General features: G+C 37.5%; 1 protein-coding gene across 1 annotated transcript in view; it reads right to left on the bottom strand.

The window, feature by feature from the left end:
- Positions 1 to 1280: 1280 nt before the first annotated feature.
- The window catches only part of LOC123465394 (dedicator of cytokinesis protein 11-like), a gene marked incomplete at its 3' end in the record, with an annotated part of 44884 nt that continues 25003 nt past the window's right edge, over positions 1281 to 21161 (bottom strand). Inside the window, 7 exon segments of the mRNA XM_045164402.1 lie at positions 1281 to 1419; positions 2881 to 2981; positions 3421 to 3611; positions 3986 to 4196; positions 10736 to 10882; positions 11415 to 11528; positions 14579 to 14701. Coding sequence (XP_045020337.1) covers positions 1281 to 1419; positions 2881 to 2981; positions 3421 to 3611; positions 3986 to 4196; positions 10736 to 10882; positions 11415 to 11528; positions 14579 to 14701 — 1026 coding nt within the window.

Genomic DNA, 21161 nt, shown 5'->3' with positions numbered 1-21161 from the left:
GCTCATACCAGACAGAGGAGGTTTCTCCTTTCTGGAACCAGCAATAAGAATGTGTTCTCTAAAGGGCTGTAGTTATCCTTGTTTCTTTTAAGGGTCTTAATTTCATAAAAAAAATTGAGAGTCTGAAGAGTTTCTGAAGTAAATATTGATCTTATTGTCTGTTGCCCTTCTTAAGGAAAGCAAAAAGACATTAGTAAGCTCGATAGGGCTCAGACACTGAGGGACCAGACCATCAGGCCATGACTTTTAGTTGAGTGACAATCCATGTATAGAGTGGTTGTAAACACAGATTTCAGGAGCCTAATATAGGAATGACATTTACCAGGATAATTCAGGAGTACTCGGTTTTAAGGCAAGTAGATCTATAAAGTCTTAACTGCTTAATTATGACATGATTTGGCTGTCAGTGGTGAGCAGATCTTTGCCTCTATATGTTTCAGATTGTGTTTTACTAAGTTAGCTATAATTGACATTAACAGTCAAATATTAAAATGCTAGGTATTATAAAAAAGTTTTGCAGGCTATCTGGGTATTAAGACAATTCCTGAATTTTGGAACTGACTCAGGATCTCACCTAAACGATAGTACAGTTGTCCCTCGGTATCCTCAGAGGATTAGTTCCAGGACCACTGTCCCCGTTCTCCCATGGCTATTAAACTGAGGATGCTCAAGACCCTATATAAAATCACAGTATTTGCATTTAACTCATGCATATCCTCCCTGTACTTTAAAATCATCTCTAGATTATTTATCATAGTTATACAATGTAAATGCTATGTAATAGCTGCCTACATACAGGAACTCAAGTTTTGCTTTTTTGGAACTTTCTGGAAATTTTCTTCAAATATTTTTGATCTGCAGTTGGTTGATCCAAGGATGTGGAAGCTGCAAATATGGAAGGCCAACTGTATCCAGGTTCCTACATCTAAGACAGGGGTATTCATTTAGGGATCTGGTACTTATCTAGGATCCTTCTTGAGAGACCTTAGCCATGCTCACATTAGATTAATTCACACTTGCACAACTATTCACTTCTAATGGCACTGTGGCACAAAGAACAAAATAGTTTAACATCTGACACAACGGCTAAAGCAATTGTCAGTGATTGCTTTAAATCTGATTGGCATTATATCATTTATATGGGTAAAGAATATAAGAACCAATTTTAAAATAAGAGACAAAGTAATTTCAAGGTAATACTATTTCAAACTAATAGGTTTGCTAAGTAACACTTTAGGGACCCAGATCATGTTTTCGTTTTCAATCACCCTAATACTTGCCTGTTCATGAATAATGTCAGACAATTCTTTCACCATGTCTCTGAAATTTGACTTGAGCCCTTCATGGTATTCAATCTGATCCTCTTTAATCAGCCGCTCATTTAGTTCCAGTGCAATGCTGCATGCTTGGATGAACTTCCTGTAGATGAAGATCAAAGATAAAGTTTTTGTTACTTATTACTCAAAAGTCGCACTGTCAATTTCATATTTACTTTAACCACGGCTTGCCTAAAAGGAAGATTAGAACCCCATATTTTCTGTGTTTTTGCTAATGCCAACTCCTAAGTCTGAAATATCTTTTCTTTTCTATCTTTGTCTTCTGGTTTCTTATCTCCTTCCAAACCTGGCTTGAAATATATACCCTCTGGGAAGCCTGCCTGCTCAGTCACTTGATATGATGTCAGCTATGCTTGCACTTACATTAATTAACATCTATAGATAATGTCAGTTATTGAAAAATAATTTATTTGGGGCTATGTACCCAGTACAGTGCTGGGTGCTTATAGGCATGAAGTATCTGCCCTGGCTGGTAAGAGTGGCAACAGAGAGGTTATGACTTATCATAAAAACCTTTTTTATAATTATTTCATATGTTTATGTTTCATGTCCATAATTAGAATGCAAATCTTAGGGGACAAAGTACCTCACTGACCATTTGTGCTGTATCCCTGTCATAGCAAAGAGCAGAATCTTTTTGTACATGCCAGGCATTAATAAACATTGAATGAATGAGTACTAAGTAAGTAAGTGTTAGTCTCTCAGTCATGCCTCACTCTTTGAGACCCTGTGGACTACAGCCCACCAGGCTCCTCTGTCCATGAGATTTTGCAGGCAAGGATACTGGAGTGGGGTTGCCATTTCCTTCTCCAGGGGATCTTCCCAACCCAGGGATCGAACCTGGGTCTCCTGCACTGCAGGCAGATTCTTTACTGACTGAGCTACAAGGGAATGAGTAGTGGTTACTCTGTAACCTGAAACAGCTGATAATACAGAGATAGGAAAAGTAAATGAAATAAGTCAGGAGCAAATGAATGGAAATTATCTTTCTACTCAGTCTGTTTAAATTATCTGTCTCTCTTATTCTGAATCTAAGTGCTTTTATATAAGAAACAGATTTTTTCTACTGCGCAACCATTCAGACATGCATTGGCTTAGAGGGATGCTCAGTCCAGAAAAGATTATCGTATGCCCTAGAATAGCAGAATCCAAGTGGAACTAAGGATACAGGATAGAAGCAAACCTATCCAACCCTTCCTAGCCTAAATGGTCTGGAAAAGCTGTGACATGAGCTCAGTCAGGCAGAGGAGGAAATCACATAATGAATGTGGGCTTGTGTTTGTGTCACAATATCCACAGCAATGAAGTCGTTGTCGTATTTAACGCCTTGGGTCACTAGGACACTGTTACAGTTCTGCAGCAAGAAAGAGATCACACATTTCCTGACTACCTAAAATACCATTAGAAGGTAACTTAAACGTTATAAAAGGGAACAGACAATTTTTTTAGAAGGACATTATTTGGTGAATATTTTGATTTCACTTAAGAAGACAATGGAGTAAAAAAAACTAGAGGTCTGATCTGAAAACTACAAAGCACTTACCTAAACATGTCTTTCAACTCATTTACTTTTTTGGCTGGATACTTGCTAGCTTGACTGTCATTTAAGAAAGCCCTTGCGTATGCTAATGGACCTGCATTTACCTAAATTACAAAAGGAGAAAAATGAGAGTTGTTAGGATGTAATCAAAAAGTAATTTTTTCATTTCTCTTTTTAAAAAGAATACAATATACAAAAATCCATACCTGAGAAACATATTTACTATTCTTACTATAAATTTATTTGAAAAAGATTAAAGCAAATCATCTGCCAAAATTATACTCTAACAAATTACTTAACACTTTCTCCTGTCTAAATATAGGGCTTGGCTATAGTCAGAGGGATTTATGTTAAAGCTCTCTGACACGACAAAAAATTTACAGAAACTGAACATAATGTCTTTATTAAATTAATAAATAATGTAGAGGTTTTTGCACCCAATCAGAGTATTATAAGACAATTACAATTAGTGCTTGTTCTGTGCCCTTATGAAAGTGAGAGGAACAACAAGAAACATTTAATAATGGTTAGCAACCAACATACCTGCACTGAAACACAGCCCTGCAATTTAAGTTGGAGCTGAATCATGTCCACGTCAGCAGAGGAGCAAAGCTTTTGCAGCTCTGCAGTTTTATCTTTTATTTCATCAGTGGCAACATCAATTGGCTTTAAATGAATCTGCTGTTCATAGTTTATAGCGATCCTCTTCTTCACATATGGAAACGAGTTAGAAGCTATTAAAGATTAAGATTGACAAATGAGTTTTTAAGACAGAAAATCAAATAGCCAAAGTAAAACAGAAATCTACTGTGCTTAATTCTCCCTATATTTTCTCTGGAAAAATCCCCTAGAGACCAAATAGGTGCTTTATTACTTCAGGACTGAAGGACAAATTTTCTGTGAGACGACTCAGACTAATCATGAATTACATAATTACATATGGGAAAGGAATGGTTTATAACATAGCCATGTTTGTGTAAGTGAGTGACTGAACAGCAGGACAATAAATGATTAAAGTTTTAGTTACATTTTCCTGCTGACCAGCTGCTGCTTGTATGTATCAAAAAAGATCATGTCAAACAAAGAAGTTATGCCAAGTCCTACTTACTAGTCAAGATTGTACGGCGTTTGCACTGTTCCTCTATACAGCCTTGCTTTTTGCCTGACAATGTATAAGGAGCCTCAAAAACAAATCTGTTGATATTATGGTTTCTTTCAAACTCAGTTTTTCTTTCTGTGAGTTCTTTATCATCAAAGTAGGGCTTCACATAAGTGACTTGGATATGAGCATATTTGGGATCAAGTTCTTTGACATTTACCTGGAAAGTAAGAAAGTTTTGTTTTTTTTATTCAACAGAATGGAAAATGGGGTACAGGTAAGCTACTAACACCTCTGAGATCAACTGAGGAACAGTCATTGAATACACTGTGAGATAAATACACACTTGGAAGAAGTCTTTGCTCTTTCTTCAAGGATTGTTTCCTTCTGGTTATTAAGAAGTTACAGAAGCTTATTTGGAGATTATAGAAATGTAGACAGAAAAAACTGCAATGCTACCACTCAGCAATGACCAATATTTACATTCTCGTATATTTCCTTGTAATCTTTTTTTCTATGCCTATGTATTTATTTACAAACTGGAGATCATGCTGAGCATTGCTTTCTCACTTGCTTTTTTAAAATTTTTATTTAGTTTTATTTGCTTTTATGTTACATTCAACTTCTTTTTTAATTTTTATTTATTTTTATTTTTTAATATAAATTTATTTATTTTAATTGGAGGCTAAGTACAATACTATACTGGTTTTGCCATACATTGACTTGAATCCACCACGGTTATACATGTGTTCCCCATATATTAAAATGGCTAACTGCACATTTGAATTCCACCTCCAAAAATACCTATTACAGATAGGATTCTCAGAAGATGGCAGAGCTCCAGACATCTACCTTCTTATAGAGACAATAGTTATACCATCATTACCTATCTGATGGAACAATTTTGGAACTCTGGAGTCTGTTGAAGACTTGCAACTTCCAGGGGAAGACTTGGACAGAAAATTGCCTTAAATTTGATTTTGTTCAATTTTAACTCTGGGCACAGTGGCAGCAACCCATACCTCATCCCTCAAGTACGACAGCAGATAGCTGTGTGCATATTCCTAGAACAGCTTGTAGGAGCCAGGACAAGCCAGAACAAAGACTCTGTCTTCCAAATATTGTGAACCTGTGCTATGACTGCTGATTGCTGCTTCTGATCACAGGGGGACAGTCAAAGAGGCTGTGGCCATTTTTATACCACCTCATCCTTTGTTGCAATGGCATCCCCCTCTGCCTAAAGTGACTTTCAGGGCATTTAACAGACCAGCACCTTTCCTCTCCTCTTAATTTTCCTCTCCATCCACTCTTAGGAGCCGGACATCTAATACTAGGCCATTCAAAGGCAACTGCATAAGTGAGGGTGACTAGAAAGTCACTGCGCATGCTCAGGGGGAAGGCACAGGCTCATAAAAGACTTGAGAAGATCCCAAATTTACACCTCAGGCTGATTCTTGGGACAGACACAGCTTACAACAATTAAAAACAACAACAAAACCCAGGAAACTCTGGGACAGGGACAGAATCTGATTTCCAGAGAGATCACAATATTAAATACAAATGTCCAGTTTTCAACAACAAAAAAAATTGCAAGGCATACAAAGAAATAGGAAAGTATGGCCCATTCAAAAAAGAAAAATAAACCAATAGACATTATCACTGAAAAAAAAGTGATAGCAGATCTCCTAGAAAAAGACATTAAAACAGCAGTATTCATGATCAAAGAACTGAAGGAAGCTGTGGAAAAAGTCAAGAAAACTATGTATCAACAAATGTCAATATCAATAAATAGCTAGAAAATCTAAAAGGAAACCAAAAAACCTTTTTTTCAGAGCTGGAAAATACAATAACTGAAATGAAAAGTCACCAGAGGCATTCAAAGGTAAATTGCAGCAGGTGTAAGAAATAGTGAGCCTACTTGAAGATCAGATCAGATCAATGATGGATCAGAGGAACACAAAGGAAAAAAAATGAAGAGGAACAGAAGCTACGGAACCTGCAGAACATTATCCAGCAGGTGAACATACACACTATGGGAGTCCTTGAAGCAGAAAAGTGAGAGAAAGGGCCAGGGAGACTATCTGAAGAAATAATGGGTGAACACTCAAATCTGATGAAAGACACAAAGCTCAACAAACCAAGCAGGGTAACTCTAAGAGACCCATGGTGAGACATATTAAGATCAAATGTCAAAAGCCAAAGCCAAAGAGAGAATTTTGAAACAATCAAGAGACAAATGGCATGTCACATACAAGGGATCCTGAATAAGATGGTCAGATTTCCCATCAGAAACTTAGGAGGCCAGAAGGCAGTGGGCTGCTATATTCAAAGTGCTAAAAAAAAAAAATCTATTAATCAAGAATCCTATATCTGACAAAACTAGTGGAGGTGATGGAATTCCAGTTGAGCTATTTCAAATCCTGAAAGATGATGCTGTGAAAGTGCTGCACTCAATACGCCAGCAAATTTGGAAAACTCAGCAGCGGCCACGGGACTGAAAAAGGTCAGTTTTCATTCCAATCCCAAAGAAAGGCAATGCCAAAGAATGCTCAAACTACTGCACAATTGCACTCATCTCACACGCTACTAAAGTAATGCTTAAAATTCCCCATGCCAGGCTTCAGCAATACGGGAACCATGAACTTCCAGATGTTCAAGCTGGTTTTAGAAAAGGCAGAGGAACCAGAGAACAAACTGCCAACATTTTCTGGATCATCAAAAAAGCAAGAGAGTTCCAAAAAAACATCTCTTTCTGCTTTACTGACTGTGTGAAAGTGTTTGACTGTGAGGATCACAATAAACTGTGGAAAATTCTTAAAGAGATGGGAATACCAGAGCAACTGACCTACCTCCTGAGAAATCTGTATGCAGGTCAGGAAGCAACAGTTAAAACTGGACATGGAACAACAGACTGGTTCCAAATAGGAAAAGGAGTACATCAAGGCTGTATATTGTCACCCTGCTTATTTAACTTATATGCAGAGTACATCATGAGAAACTCTGTGCTGGAAGAAGCGCAAGCTAGAATCAAGACTGGCAGGAGAAATATCAATAACCTCAGATAGCCAGATGACACCACCCTTATGGCAGGAAGTGAACTAAAGAGCCTCTTGATGAAAGTGAAAGAGGAGAGTGAAAAAGCTGGCTTAAAGCTCAACATTCAGAAAACTAAGATCATGGCATCTGGTCCCATCACTTCATGGCAAATAGATGGGGAAACAGTGGAAACAGTGGCTGACTTTATTTTTCTGGGGCTCCAAAATCACTGCAGATGGTGATTGCAGCCATGAAATTAAAAGACACTTACTCCTTAGAAGGAAAGTTATGACCAACCTAGACACCATATTAAAAAGCAGAGACATTGCCCACAAAGGTCCGTCCAGTCAATGCTATGGTTTTTTCAGTAGTTTTGTATGGATGTGATAGTTGGACTATAAAGAAAGCTGAGCGCCGAAGAACTGATGCTTTTGAACTGTGGTGCTGGAGAAGACTCTTGAGAGTCCCTAGGACTGCGAGGAGATCCAACCAGTCCATCCTAAAGGAGATTAGTCCTGCGTGATCATTGGAAGGACTGATGTTGAAGCTGAAACTCCAATCCTTTGGCCACCTGATGCGAAGAGCTGACTCATTGGAAAAGACCCTGATGCTGGGAAAGACTGAGGGCAGGAGGAGAAGGGGACGACAGAGGATGAGATGGTTGTATGGCATCACCGACTCGATGGACATGGGTTTGGGTGAATTCCAGGAGTTGGTGATGGACAGGGAGGCCTGGTGTGCTGCGGTTCATGGTGTCACAAAAGAGTCGTACACGACTGAGAGACTGAACTGAACTGAACTGATATCTGGCAAAACTGTCCTTAAAAGTGAGGAAAAATTAAGACATTCCCAGATAAAGAAAGCTGAAGGAGTTTGTCACCACTAGACCTGCCCCATATGAAATGCCACAGGGAGTCCTGCTGGTCACAGTGAAAGAGCATCAGACAGTAATTCAAACCTGTATGAAGGTCTCAGTAAAGATAAATACATGGGTAATTATAAAATCTAGTATGAACATAACAATAGTAACACAATTCGTTTTTATTTCTCCATGATGTAAAAGATTAATACATTATAAAGTTATTAGTATAGGGGACTTTCCTGGTGGTGCAGTGGTTAAGGATCCTTCATCCAGTGCAGGGGAGAATACACTGCATTAACAGAATGAAGGAAAAAAAAAAAAACACACACACGATCATCTCAATCAATACAGAAAACACATGTGACAAAATGTAAAAAAAAAAAAAAAAATTCAACACCCTTTCATAATGAAAACACTCAACAAATTAGGAATAGAAAGAAATGACTACAATCCTATCAAGGGCCACTGTGAAAAACCCACAGCAAAGACCGTATTTAATGCTGTGACAAGAGATAGAAACTTTCTTAGTAGCTTTTAAAACTTTTCCAAAAAGCCTATATTCAAAACTTCTTTATTTTTTTTCCCATTAAATATCTAGATTTCTCCAGAGAAACTTAGGAAATAGTTGAAGCTAATTATCTAAATAACACAAAGCCTAGAAGAGATCAAGACTGATTTTAACGTTATAAAAATGAACTAAGTATATGGTAAAACATTCAAAAAGTACACTTGAAAAGTAAAAAATGGTTTTTTTCTCCATAAGACTCTAGACTCTCTCCTTTGAGATACCATGGTTAACACTTGTATCATTCCATCTATGGCCGATTCCTATTGATGTATGGCAAAAACCATCACAATACTGTAAAGTAATTATCCTCCAATTAAAATAAATAAATTTATATAAAAAGAATATATTTTGATTGGTCTACATACAAACTTATAAATATTTTAAGTAGTTTAGTTAGATCCTTTATGAAGGCAGTACCACGTCCTTAACCGTATGGACATTAGATTGTTTCGAGGTTTGTGCTATATAAACTTAAGAGCAATAAACATCTTAAACATACATCTTTATGTGTGTACATCTATAAGATAAAATCTTAAACGTGAAATTATTGGGTCCAGGAAATGTACATTTAAAATACTGGAAAATATTGCCCACTGTTCTTTAAACTGTTTGTGCCCTTAGGCAGATTTTATTCTTTGGCAAGTAAAAGAGTGGTTAAAATTTTTAATTCCACACATTAAGAAAGAAGAAGGATTTTAAAAGTAGCAACTGCTTCTTTTATCCGTTGCCTATGAAGAGTGAGTAAAATATTGTGTTTACAAAGAGGGTCAGGAGTCCAGCTGCCTGATGGTGCTTTGTCATTAGTGCCTGTTGGCCAGGTTTTCAGAGGCAGCATAAAGTAGAAAACTGCATGTTTTTCTGCAAGCCTGGCTTTCTAATAACTTTCCATTTACAGAATCACTAGTGTGGTAGCAAGCCTAAAACTTGCTGGGTATAAAAGAGAAAATTTTCTGTGGTCTTATTTCAATAAAACAACACAGAAGACTGAAACTGATAAGAAGCAGAGAGGTTTTGCCAAATATTAATGAATTCTTGACCTGCAAGCATACCTATTTTTAAACATCTAAGGCATATGTTCAAGATAAAATCATCTCCATAAGATATAGCTAAATTTACAAAGTGAAGAGATCATTTTCACAGTAGAAAATGAAGTGTCTTTACCATCGCCAAGGGCCTTTCACTCTGGCAATGCTGCCTGTTAGCGATCAAGTGTTTTGCAGAGCACCATGCACATCCCAGTCACTCGGTACGTATTTCTGGGGCCTGCAGATCGTGCACTGTGTTAAAGGGCTTTCCTCCCTTAAAAATCAGCTCTCATCCTGAACATGCCCATGGTGACTAAGGACAATCAGTCATTCCCATTGTGTTCATCTGCAATTCTGTCTATAAGGAACTATGCGTCTCTAAGAAACAGCCTCTCTTGCTGGAACCTTTCTCATCCTTGCCTTGGCAGGGTCTAGTGGGATGGATCATCTTTAGATCAAGGCATCTCTCCTAATCCTACATCACTGCAAATATAGCTACTGAACTAAGGCTATCTTAAGAGTGAAATGTGTGTCATAAGATGATTTTTTTTTTAATCTCCCTTATTTATTTATTTTTATTTTTGGCCACACTTGATCTTCTTTGCTGCGGCTTGTGGACTCTCTCAGGTTGCAATGAGCAGTGAGCACTCTCTAGTTCTGGTGTGTGGGGTTCAGAGCGCCAGTGCAGTAGCTGTGGTGCACAGGTTTAGTTTCCCCGCAGCATGTGGAATCCTCCTGGACCAGGGATCGCACCTGTGTCTCCTGCATTGGCAGGCAGACTTTTACCCACTGGACCACTAGGGATGTCCCACCTCAGATGATTTTATTCATACAGTATGAAATTGACAATCATGAGGCACAATAGTGGTAACAATAATGGCTACCATTGATTGAGCATGCTAGCTTCTATGCTGTTATTGAAGGCTTTTTTATGTATCAAGAACTCAATCACTTTCCATACCTTAACTAATTTAATCCCAACAACAACTCTATGAGGAAGGCACTACTATTAAGTTCATTTTACTAACAAGAACGATGAGGCACAGAGAGGTTAAGTAAATTCAACATGGTCGCACAGTTAGCAAGTGGCAGAGAATGGAGATCTGAATCCTTCTCTCTGATTCCAAAGCCCCTGTCCTTTCTTTCAGGATCTGGAAAGACTCTATTTCCCATGCCTCTCTTCCACCAGCTAAAAAAGGAAAAAGTCAGAAGCAATGTGCCACATTTGGAACTAATAAATAATGATTTCAAAATGCAGGGCATGTTACCTTGTCTGAATCCTGAATTATTTTGACATTCTCTGTACCAAATTTTTCTCCATAAAGTTTAACAAGTCTCAGGGAAATCTCTGAGAGGCCGGTGAGCTTTGGCTCTTTATAGATGTACTCCTTTCCATCCTCTTCTTCAAAAAAAGACTATTATAAAGTTAAACATACAATAATTTATAAGTATTATGAGCAAATATAGCATTTAAAGAACATCCACTAAGTAATCAGCAATAATGTATTTGAAATAGATTTTAAACAATGGTACTAAAAACCACATGCATATATTGTAGCTGAAATAAATGAGAACGTTCAAACTCACAGTCATATGAGCGTATCATTGGCCTGAATGTTTTTACACTTGATTTTTCATCACTTGCATACTTACCTGATTTTTATTTGAAAACTTTCAGTACTCCGTATTAAATAAACATTTAAGAAGCCTGACTGAAAATGAAACTGAAGGAAACATTCAAATCTTATACGCTGTCCTCTGACCTAGTGGATTTAGATCTGGAAACCAAAGTGAACATTACACGGAGTAAAGTGTCACACCTGCTGTTCTGACAGGTGCTTTACCTAGACAGAATCCTAGAGCCAGTACCTGCTGCTACGGTAATCTAATAATTCAAAGGTGAATGTTTAAAAAGGAAAACAACTTGATGAACTAAAGCATACTTACTTGGCCATAAAAGGCAACTCTGAAGAAAGTGCCTAAAAGTCTTTTCTTTGTGTGCATAACCTCCAAAATTTTTGTGTAAGCTCCATGAAGAGTTCTGTAAACTTGAGTAAGCTTCTGAAAATATGAGAATAAACAAGTTAGCTTGATCTTTTGGTTAGTTATGAAATGTCTACAATAAATGCATAAGGGGAAAAAAGGAATACTATTTCCTTTTCAAAATGGTTTTGGTGGGGTCATTCACACTCCCTTCTCCCATGGTCACAGAAAAAACACATTAACAACTTTAGGTGAGAGGGTAGAGCTTAAAATGGTCAAATAACACTGTAATTCTAAATATCATGCTTCATGTCATCCATATCTCAATGGTAGTATATACATTAAAAGTACTGTGCTATTGACTACTTTTTTCCTTATGCCTGAATTATTGTAGTTGAAAAAGAAGCAAAATGCTTTGTTAGAGCCCTAAGGTAGAGAGATGGGAATAAACAATCATGCAAACACTTTAGGAGAGGAAAGTAAAATGCAGACACAAAAATAACAGTATAAGCCTGAGAGAGGAATGCTTTTATAACAAGTTCACAGACACTTCCAAAGAATATATTCTACACACTCAGAAAAAGGGAATGTACTATGCAAAGAACATTATCTAGAATGTGAAAAGACAACATACAGAACAGGAGAAAATATTTGCAAGTCACATATCTGATGTTTTCTTATCCAAAAATATAAGGAACTCTCATGGTTCAGCAACAAAATGATAAACAACCCAATTTAAATGTGAGCAAAGGACTTGAATAGACACCTCTCCTGAGACTATATAAAACGGCCAACAAAGACATGAAAAGCTGTTCAAAATCATAGTCATTGAGGAAACAGAAATCAAAACCACAATGTGCCACCATTTCACATTCACTAGGGTGCCACATGGAGAAGGCAATGGCACCCCACTCCAGTACTGTTGCTTGGAGAATCCCATGGACGGAGGAGCCTGGTGGGCTGCAGTCCATGGGGTCACTAAGAGTTGGATACGACTGAGGGACTTCACTTTCACTTTTCACTTTCATGCATTGGAGAAGGAAATGGTAACCCACTCCAGTGTTCTTGCCTGGAGAATCCCAGGACGGGGGAGCCTGGTGGCTGCCGTCTATGGGGTCGCACAGAGTTGGACACGACTGAAGCAACTTAGCAGCAGCAGCAGCAGCAGGGTGCCACATTCACTAGGTTCTAATAAGAACCCCAAAACACAAGTGTCAACCAGATGTGCTGGTGGGAAGGTAAAAGGGACAACAATTTGGTGGTTTCTCAAAAGTTAATAGAATTACGCTGCAACTCAGCACTTCCCCTCTTAGGTATCTATCCAAGATAAACAAAAACATGCCCACACAGAAACTTACTCATAACTGTTTACAACAGCACTCTTTAAAATAGCCAAAATGTGGAAACAACCCAAACATACAAACAAATTTTGGCGTAGCCATACCATGGAATATCATTCAGCCATGAAAAAGGAATGAAGTTCTGATATAGGTTACAACTGGAATGAACCTCTAAATATTATGCTAAGTAAAAGAAGCCAGACACAAAAGGTCACATCTTGTATTCATCTTTTTTATGACACATCCAGAACAGGCAAATCCATAGACGGAAAGCAGATTAGTGGTCACCAGTGGGGGGCGGGAGGGGGTGAAGAGTGGTTCCTTGAAGGAGATGGAGTTTTGCCTGAGATGATAAAAATGTTTTGAAACTAGAGAGAGGTGGTGGGAGCATAATATTAAGAATGCGCTAAATGCCAGTGAACTGCAAACTAGAAAACGGTTCACTGTATGCTGGTGAATTTCATTTCAATACTAAAAGGGGACCTGGAAGCAGATGCTCTTTCTTTCACATTCTTTCCATACTATTTTCTGCAGTTGAAGTCAATTTGAGGGAAGTTTTCCTTCCTTAATGGCTGCTGTGGCTGACACTTTTCAGCCCATCCCATAAAGAACACTGAAAAGTTACTTCATCCCATGCAGGATGCTTCAGAATCTATACATACCTTGGCTCTCTATAAGGAAAAGGAGTAGTTCCCCAATAGGACCTATTGTTTCTTTAATGTGTAGGGAAGATATATTTTTCTTTTTTCCCTATTAGTCAATTGAGTAGCAAAATGCTCTCTGGGTTTCTAATAACCTGGTCTTCAACTTAAGAGTAAGAGAGTAGGTACTTTGGCACTTTTACAAAGGTTCTTAGGATGCAATGCTTTGACAGAAAGAGCAATGCCAATTCTTGTCTCGTCTCATAGGCTATCCTTTGTCATCTATATAACATAGATTTAATTACTTAACTCTCACTTTTTAATATAATCACTTGAGCTGCACTAGGATTTTTCAGGCATGTCCCCATATACAGCAAAAGCAGGGCAAAGAGTATGAAGACTCAGAACCCAGGAAGAAAGAGTGAGTTTGATAAGAGCCAATTTGGAGAAGAGATTAGAACACTACACAGATGACATTAAATGTATGTTTTCACTCTGGGACACTTCAACAATGAAAGGCTACTTGTTATATATATTTAAGGATAGACTGCTTTGCTTTTAAAAATGGCTTGAGTCCTAAATCACCCCTTTCCAGCATAGCAGGGATGGAAAATTATGCTATAGACTCAGATTCTTGAATATAAAAAGTCCTGTTGAGTGCTGGTGGCAATAACTAAACTACAATTTTTTTACTAATTCTCCTTGATCAAAGATTTATGTGGCAGACAAAACTGGAAAAGCTCCTCATAAAAGGGTAATTCCTAGTAACTTATTATCCCCCCACTATCATCTGTTAGCAACTTTAGCCTCACCATCAAATTGAAAAGAGGTGATTCACACCTCTATCTCTTCCCTGACCACATGGAAATCCAGTAACTTTTGTCTGTGTGTCTGAGGGACAACATGGATTGTTCTCTGCCATGAGTGGAGAAGGGAAGATTGCTAGATAAAACTGCTGTGAGAATAACTGGCATAATGCTAATTTTAATTTATATTTTAAACATTGCATCCTTAATTTGATTTGGAAAATTTAAATGAATATAAGGTAGGACTGGAATTTTAGGACTTTTCAGAATTTTTTAAGGATAGTCATTTAAGACCAAAATAAAATATATACGTGAATGATGCAAATGTTTCCGTTACTTACCTCAAACTCTCGACGTTTCTCATAAATTGGAATGATCAACTTGGAAATTTCAGAAATTACTTCATAACGCTCTGCTTTCCATAAGCCATCCACACATTGTTCTAGCAATTCCAGCAAAACTTCCTGCATTGAGAAAAAATGCAATCAAGAATTAGAGATACTTGAGCTCTGTGCAAATATAGTTTGAATTATTTCAAATGAATGAAAAACAGAACATACTAAATTTAAGGAAATGCACAGGAGTACAGTTGTGTAAATATATATTCTAAATGACATGCTTGAAACACTTGAAATTGAAACCACATTCTTAAAAGTAAGAAATTAATATTGACAATAGAAAACTACTCTTTACTTTGTTTAGCACATAATAAAGATGTTAACCAAACTTACATAAGGTAACATGTTCAGAAGTACTTTTAAAAGGGGATATGGTTTTCCAAACTGAGGATATTTAAATGTCTAACAGGGTAAATTCCACTAAGCCTATAAATGTCCATGATTTTTGCTTTCTACTAAAATTATATTTATACGCAGTTAATAGAGTCTTAAGGTAATTTCACAATTTTCAAGCTGCTGCATCAGTTACATCGGGGTTTATTAAAATGATGTGATTTTGGTCAACAATGCTTCCTTCCTAACTGTTGGCTTGAAAACCAGTGAGAATGATAGTATAATACCTCATGATAGAGATCTCTGACTTTGCCATAATAACAGCTACTATAAAACAACCATCATAGCATGTTCTCAGCAATGAAAAGATGATGCCGATTATTCATGCTATCCATATGTCTTAACAGTTTGTTTGTATCTTAAAGAGATGAATTTCAGTCCTATAAAACTGACTGCTACAACGGCTCTTAATGTATGTCCTCTAGTCCATTCTGAATTTATCTTGTTTCTAAAAAGCTCTTTTCCTTGTGTTTCCCACCTAGCCAGTGGGTCATATCCTACAGACTAGAAAATTAAAAGCAATTTTGACTTTACTCTTTATTATAGGTTGAACTGTGTCTCTCACAAAGATAAGCTGAAGCCCTAACTCCCAGTGCCTCAGAATGTAACCTTATTTGGAAATAGGGTCACTGGAGATAATGAGTGAAGGTGACATCACACCGGAGTGACTTACTTGCTGGAGGGATTTACTGGGTGAGGCTTACTCCAAAAGGACGGAGACGAACAGGGAGAACATCATGTGACTACAGAGGCAGAGACGGGAGTAACGAAGCTACGAGCCAAGGAACGACAAGACCAACAGCCACCAGCAGAGCTAGGAGGAGGCAAGGAAGGCTGCTACCCAGAGTCTCAAAGGAAACATGACCATGCTGACACCTTGATGTCAGACCTCTGGACTCTAGAACTGTGAGACAATAAAGTTCTATTGTCTGAAATCACCCAGTTTGTGTACGTTGTTATGGCAACTCTAGGAAACTAATATGCTCTCAATCTTGACTCATCTTCTAATCAGTTCATCGCCAAGTTCTGCCACCCTTACTTCCTAAATATTTCTCAAATCTGACCCTTCCTCTCCATTTCTACTCTCATTGCTAAGATTCAGGACATCATTATTGTTATCTAACAGATCCTCCTGCCTCCAGCCTTGGCACTTTCAAATCTATCCTCCACAAATCTGCCAGAGGGTTTCGATTAAAATACAAACCAGACTACATCCCTCTTCCCTTGTAATCTCATGGCTCCCCATCATTTGCAGAACTAAGGACAAATTCCTTCATTTGGCACACAAGGTTTGCAGCGATCTGGCTGATATTTTATAAAATCATGGCTCCTCAAGCAAGCCTTGTACCTAATGCTCCAGCAGTGATCAACTACTATTAGTTTCTCTGAAGCACCACGGTGTTGTCTTAACTTTGTGCCTTTGTCCATTCTGTACCCTCGTGTCCTTTAATCCCTTTCACTTAGTTAACCGTGTAAGAAAAGTTAGATTTCACCTCTTCCAGGATCCTTCTCCTGATTAACACAGAGTAGCGACACAAGAAGCCAATTTTTCTTACTATGATACCACACTGGGTGGATATTTATCACTATACTTGCCCGTTATATATGTATCTAACTTTACAAGTAGGCTGTGACTCTTTAAGTGTAGGGAAAATATATTTATTATACTGCTTTTTTCAGTCACTAGCAGGGTGGTAGTAAATAGATGTTCATTAAATGTTGCTACTTGAATAATCTATATATTAACATTTAATAGTTAAATTTTCTAATAACAGTTGAAAGGAGGAACTTAGGGGAAATCACAAAAAAATCTATTAAAAACTAGTAATGTTTGTCCCAGGAATGTAAAGTTGGTTTACAATTAGGAAAAAATCCAATGTAAACAGAAAGAGCCATGAAAACAGAATAAAAGAGAAAAAACGTGATGTCTAGCAATAGTTGCAGAAAAAGACTTTGAAAAAATTCAATATCCCTTCGCAATGTTAAAAAAGAATCCACCCAGAACAGGGAATCGAAGAGATTGTTCTCAATCTGATAAAGAGCATTTATTAAAAACCTGCAGGCTGAACACTCTTCTCCTCAATTTGGGAACAAGTCAAACTGTCTGCTCTTATCATTTCTATTCAACATTATGCTGAAGGTGCTAGCCAGTGTAATAAGGCAGGAGAGAAAGAAAGAGAGAAGGGAAAGAGATCAGGAAATGTGAAACTATCTTTCTGTGCAGATGACATGATGGTGTATGTAGAAACTCCTAAGGAATATACAAACTACTAAAACAAGCAAGAGGATTTAGCAAGGTTGCAGATCATAAGAGCAACATATAGAATCACTGTATTTATGTATAGTAGCAACAACAAATTGAAAAACAAGATTAAAAAAACAAACAATACTATTTCCAGTAGCGTCAGAACATCCATTATCTAACAAAATATCCAGGAAAGGACTTCTACTCTGAAAAAGCACAAAATATTGCTGGGTGAAATTAAAAACCTAAACAAGACTTGATTGAAAGACTCAGTATTGTTCAAGCTATCCATTCTCCACGCACTGATATATAAATGTAACAAAATCTCGACAAAGCTTCCAGCAGGCTATTTTGAGGAAAGAGAAAAGATGATCTGAAATTCTATATGGAAATCAAAGGATACAGAATAGCCAAAGTGACTTTGAAAAAGATCAAAGTTGAAGGACTAACACTATATTATTCCATAACTTACAAACTTGCAGCATTCAAGACAGTGTGATATTGGTATCAACATGGTCAAATAGATCAGTGGCACAAAACAGAGTCGAGAAATAGATCACAAACATATAAAGAACTGAAATTTAGCTAAGGTGCCAAAGCAATTCAGCAGGGGTGCAAGAAGTTTTATTTCTCCCTGAATGGTGTGGACTATGTAAATACCTGTCTACAAAAAATGAATCTTGACTTCTATCTCATTATATGCTCAAAAATGAATTCTAAAGAGACTGTAGACTCAAACATAAAACTCAGGAACAAAGTTCATAGCAGAACATATCAGGCAATATCTTCACAGTCTCGAGGTAAGGAAGGATTTCTCAGACCAAACATACACACACACACAGACACACAGACACACACAGACACACACAAATAAACCATTAAAAAAGAGTAAATTGGACTTTATCAAAACCAAAAGTTTCCGCTCAAGAAAAGACTTAGTGAAGAAAATACATAAACGAATCAAACACTGGTAAATAATCTGCAGCACATATATCTGATGATGGACTTATATCCAGAATATAGACATAACTCCCATAAATCAACAACAAAAAGAATAATGCACTTTCTAAAATGGGCAAAAGAATTGAACAAACATTCCACAAAAGATAAATGAAAGACAAAGACTGCATGAAAAATGCTCAACACCATTAGGCATCAGAGAAATACAAATGAAAAACACAGTGAGATACCATTTCATGTCTAATAGGATGGCAAAAATATGAAAAGATTAGCAACAGCTAATGTTGGTGAGGAAGTGAAGCAGCTGGAACTCTCATCCATTGTTGGTGGGATATAAAATGGTCCAACCACTTTTAAAAATGCTTGACAATTTCATATAACGTTACATATAAAACTTCCCAAGATGTATGGATGTATCTCCAAAAATTTCTGCCAACCAAAAGAGGCAGATACAAAGGTAGATACGGAATGATTTCATTTTTATGACACCAAATACTGTTAAAACTAATCTACATCAGATATTGGGGCTGGGCAAACTGACTGGAAATGGGCGCAATGGAACTTTCTGGGGTAATGCACATGTTCTACTTTTTTGTTTCTCATAGTAATGTGTTACCATGGTGTTCTACAGGTGTAGACAACTGTCAAAATTCATCAAGTTGTCCACCTAATATGTGTGCATTTTATTGTATGCTAAATTTTCTTTAAAACTATTTCAAATCAAAAGTCAGAAATGCAGTGTTAAAAACAAATTAAATTATTAATGGGTTAATTCACCTACATAAAGAAGCCACTAAATGAACACTAGTTTGTATCTTTCATTTCGATAAAACCTGTAAATCAGTGGCAGTTATTTTCCATTGGCTAGGGCATGAGGAAGAAGCCCTATTATATAAACTGAAACATAAAATGGCACTATGGAGAATATGATTCTATCTGTATACCTTAAATGAAAAGCACATATAAATTATTACTGTAGAACACAAAAGAGTTGTAACAAATGTGTTTACATAGGAAACTGATTATAGTTCTTGACTAATAAGAAATATTACTACTTTCCCTTGGAGTACAAAAAAGGGTCAGGCTTAAGGCCACTTCTATGACTAAGCTGAAGCTGCTGTTTGGAAAAAAGGACGTAACTGCAGTTGTGCTAATCCACTTATCTCCCAGGAACTCCCTGGAATCTACCTGCTGTGAGCCCACACAAACTGGAGATCTTACATGAAAATCATCTAACTAAAACCCAAAAAATGAATTAATTTACCCCAGGCTTCACAGTCAAGCAACGAACTGGGATTAAAATTCAAGTATCTGATTCTCTGTTATGATTAATTAATCCAGCAAACACGTTTTAAATATCAACTCTTCTAAGTTCTGGGAGTAAAAGCCAAGTTTACTATCCAGTTGGTCAGTGATAAAGCCTGACATTTATGTAGCACCAATGACTTACAAAGAACCTTCATGTTTATTGTGAAGTGACCAGGGTAGTATTATTATCTTTATTAATTTTCACTTAAGAATATTTATTGATTTCATACTATGTGCTAATCATTTGGGGCTTCCCTGGTGGTGCAGATGCTGAAGAATCTGCCTGCAATGCAGGAGACCCAGATTTCATCCCTGGGTCGGGAAGAGGCCCTGGAGAAGGAAATGGCAACCCACTCCAGCATTTTTGATGCTAGACGGGCTCCTACTGTTATGAAGCTTTTTTTTTTAATTGGAGGATAATTGCTTTACAATGTAGTGTAACATTGTAGTGTAGTGCCACACAACATGAGTCAGTCATTAAGAGTGTGTGTGTGTGTGTGTGTGTGTGTGTGTGTGTCTGTACCCTCTCTCTTGAGCCTCCCTCCCACCCCCAGATCCTAGCCCTCTAGGTCATCACGGAGCACCGGGTTCAGCTCCCTGTGTATACAGCAGCTTCCCACTAGCTACCTATTTTACATATGGTCATGTACACGTTTTAATGCTACTCTCTCAATTCACCCCACCCTCTCTTTCCCCCGACTGTGTCCACAAGTCCGCTCTCTACATCTGTGCCTCTAGTTATACTGCTGAGGAGAGAAACTCACAGAGAAGTAGTAGGCAAAAAAAAAAAAAAAAAAAGAGGTAGGAGGCAAAGCTTCTAGGCATAGATCATTTTAGCTAAATGAACCAGAGCTAGCTTGAAATTGCTTATATTTAAAAAATACAGTTCACAGAGTACAAAGTGTGTCTCTATCACTTTGAACTGCTGCTTTTATGTTTCTTAATACAACCCTAAAAAAAATTCATTTCTATGGGCCTGCAAGCACTTCAGTCTCCTTCCTTTTGTTGTTTCTTTTTTTTATTTTGTTAATTTATTTTAATTAGAGGCTAATTACTTTACAATATTGTATTGGTTTGGCCATACATCAACATGAATCTGCCACGGGTGTACACGTGCTCCCCATCCTGAACCCCCCTCCCACCTCCCTCCCCATACCATCCCTCTGGGTCATCCCAGTGCACCAGCCCCAAGCATCCTGTATGCTGCATCAAACCTGGACTGGCGATTCGTTTCTTATAAGATTTATACATGTTTCAATGCCATTCTCCCAAATCATCCCCCCTCCCTCTCCCACAGAGTCCAAAACACTGTTCTATATATCTGTGTTTCTTTTGCTGTCTCACATACAGGGTTATCATTACCATCTTTCTAAATTCCATATATATGCATTAGTATACTGTATTGGTCTTTTTCTTTCTGCCTTACTTCACTCTGTATAATTTTTTTGGTCTTCACATTCCTTAAATGTGAACGTCACTGTGACTCAGTCCTTGGTTCTCTGGTCTTCACTTGCTATATTATCTCCCATTATCAGTGTGCTTTGCTTCTCAAACAGCTATGACTTCCAGATGTAGCTCCGCAACCCTGATCTCTCTCTTTAGATTCAGTTCTTAATGTCT

This window comes from Bubalus bubalis, chromosome X, assembly GCF_019923935.1.
Source record: "Bubalus bubalis isolate 160015118507 breed Murrah chromosome X, NDDB_SH_1, whole genome shotgun sequence".
Lineage (NCBI taxonomy): Eukaryota > Metazoa > Chordata > Mammalia > Artiodactyla > Bovidae > Bubalus > Bubalus bubalis.
Note: the sequence above shows the minus strand (reverse complement) of the source record. Positions and strands in the feature narration are given on the sequence as shown.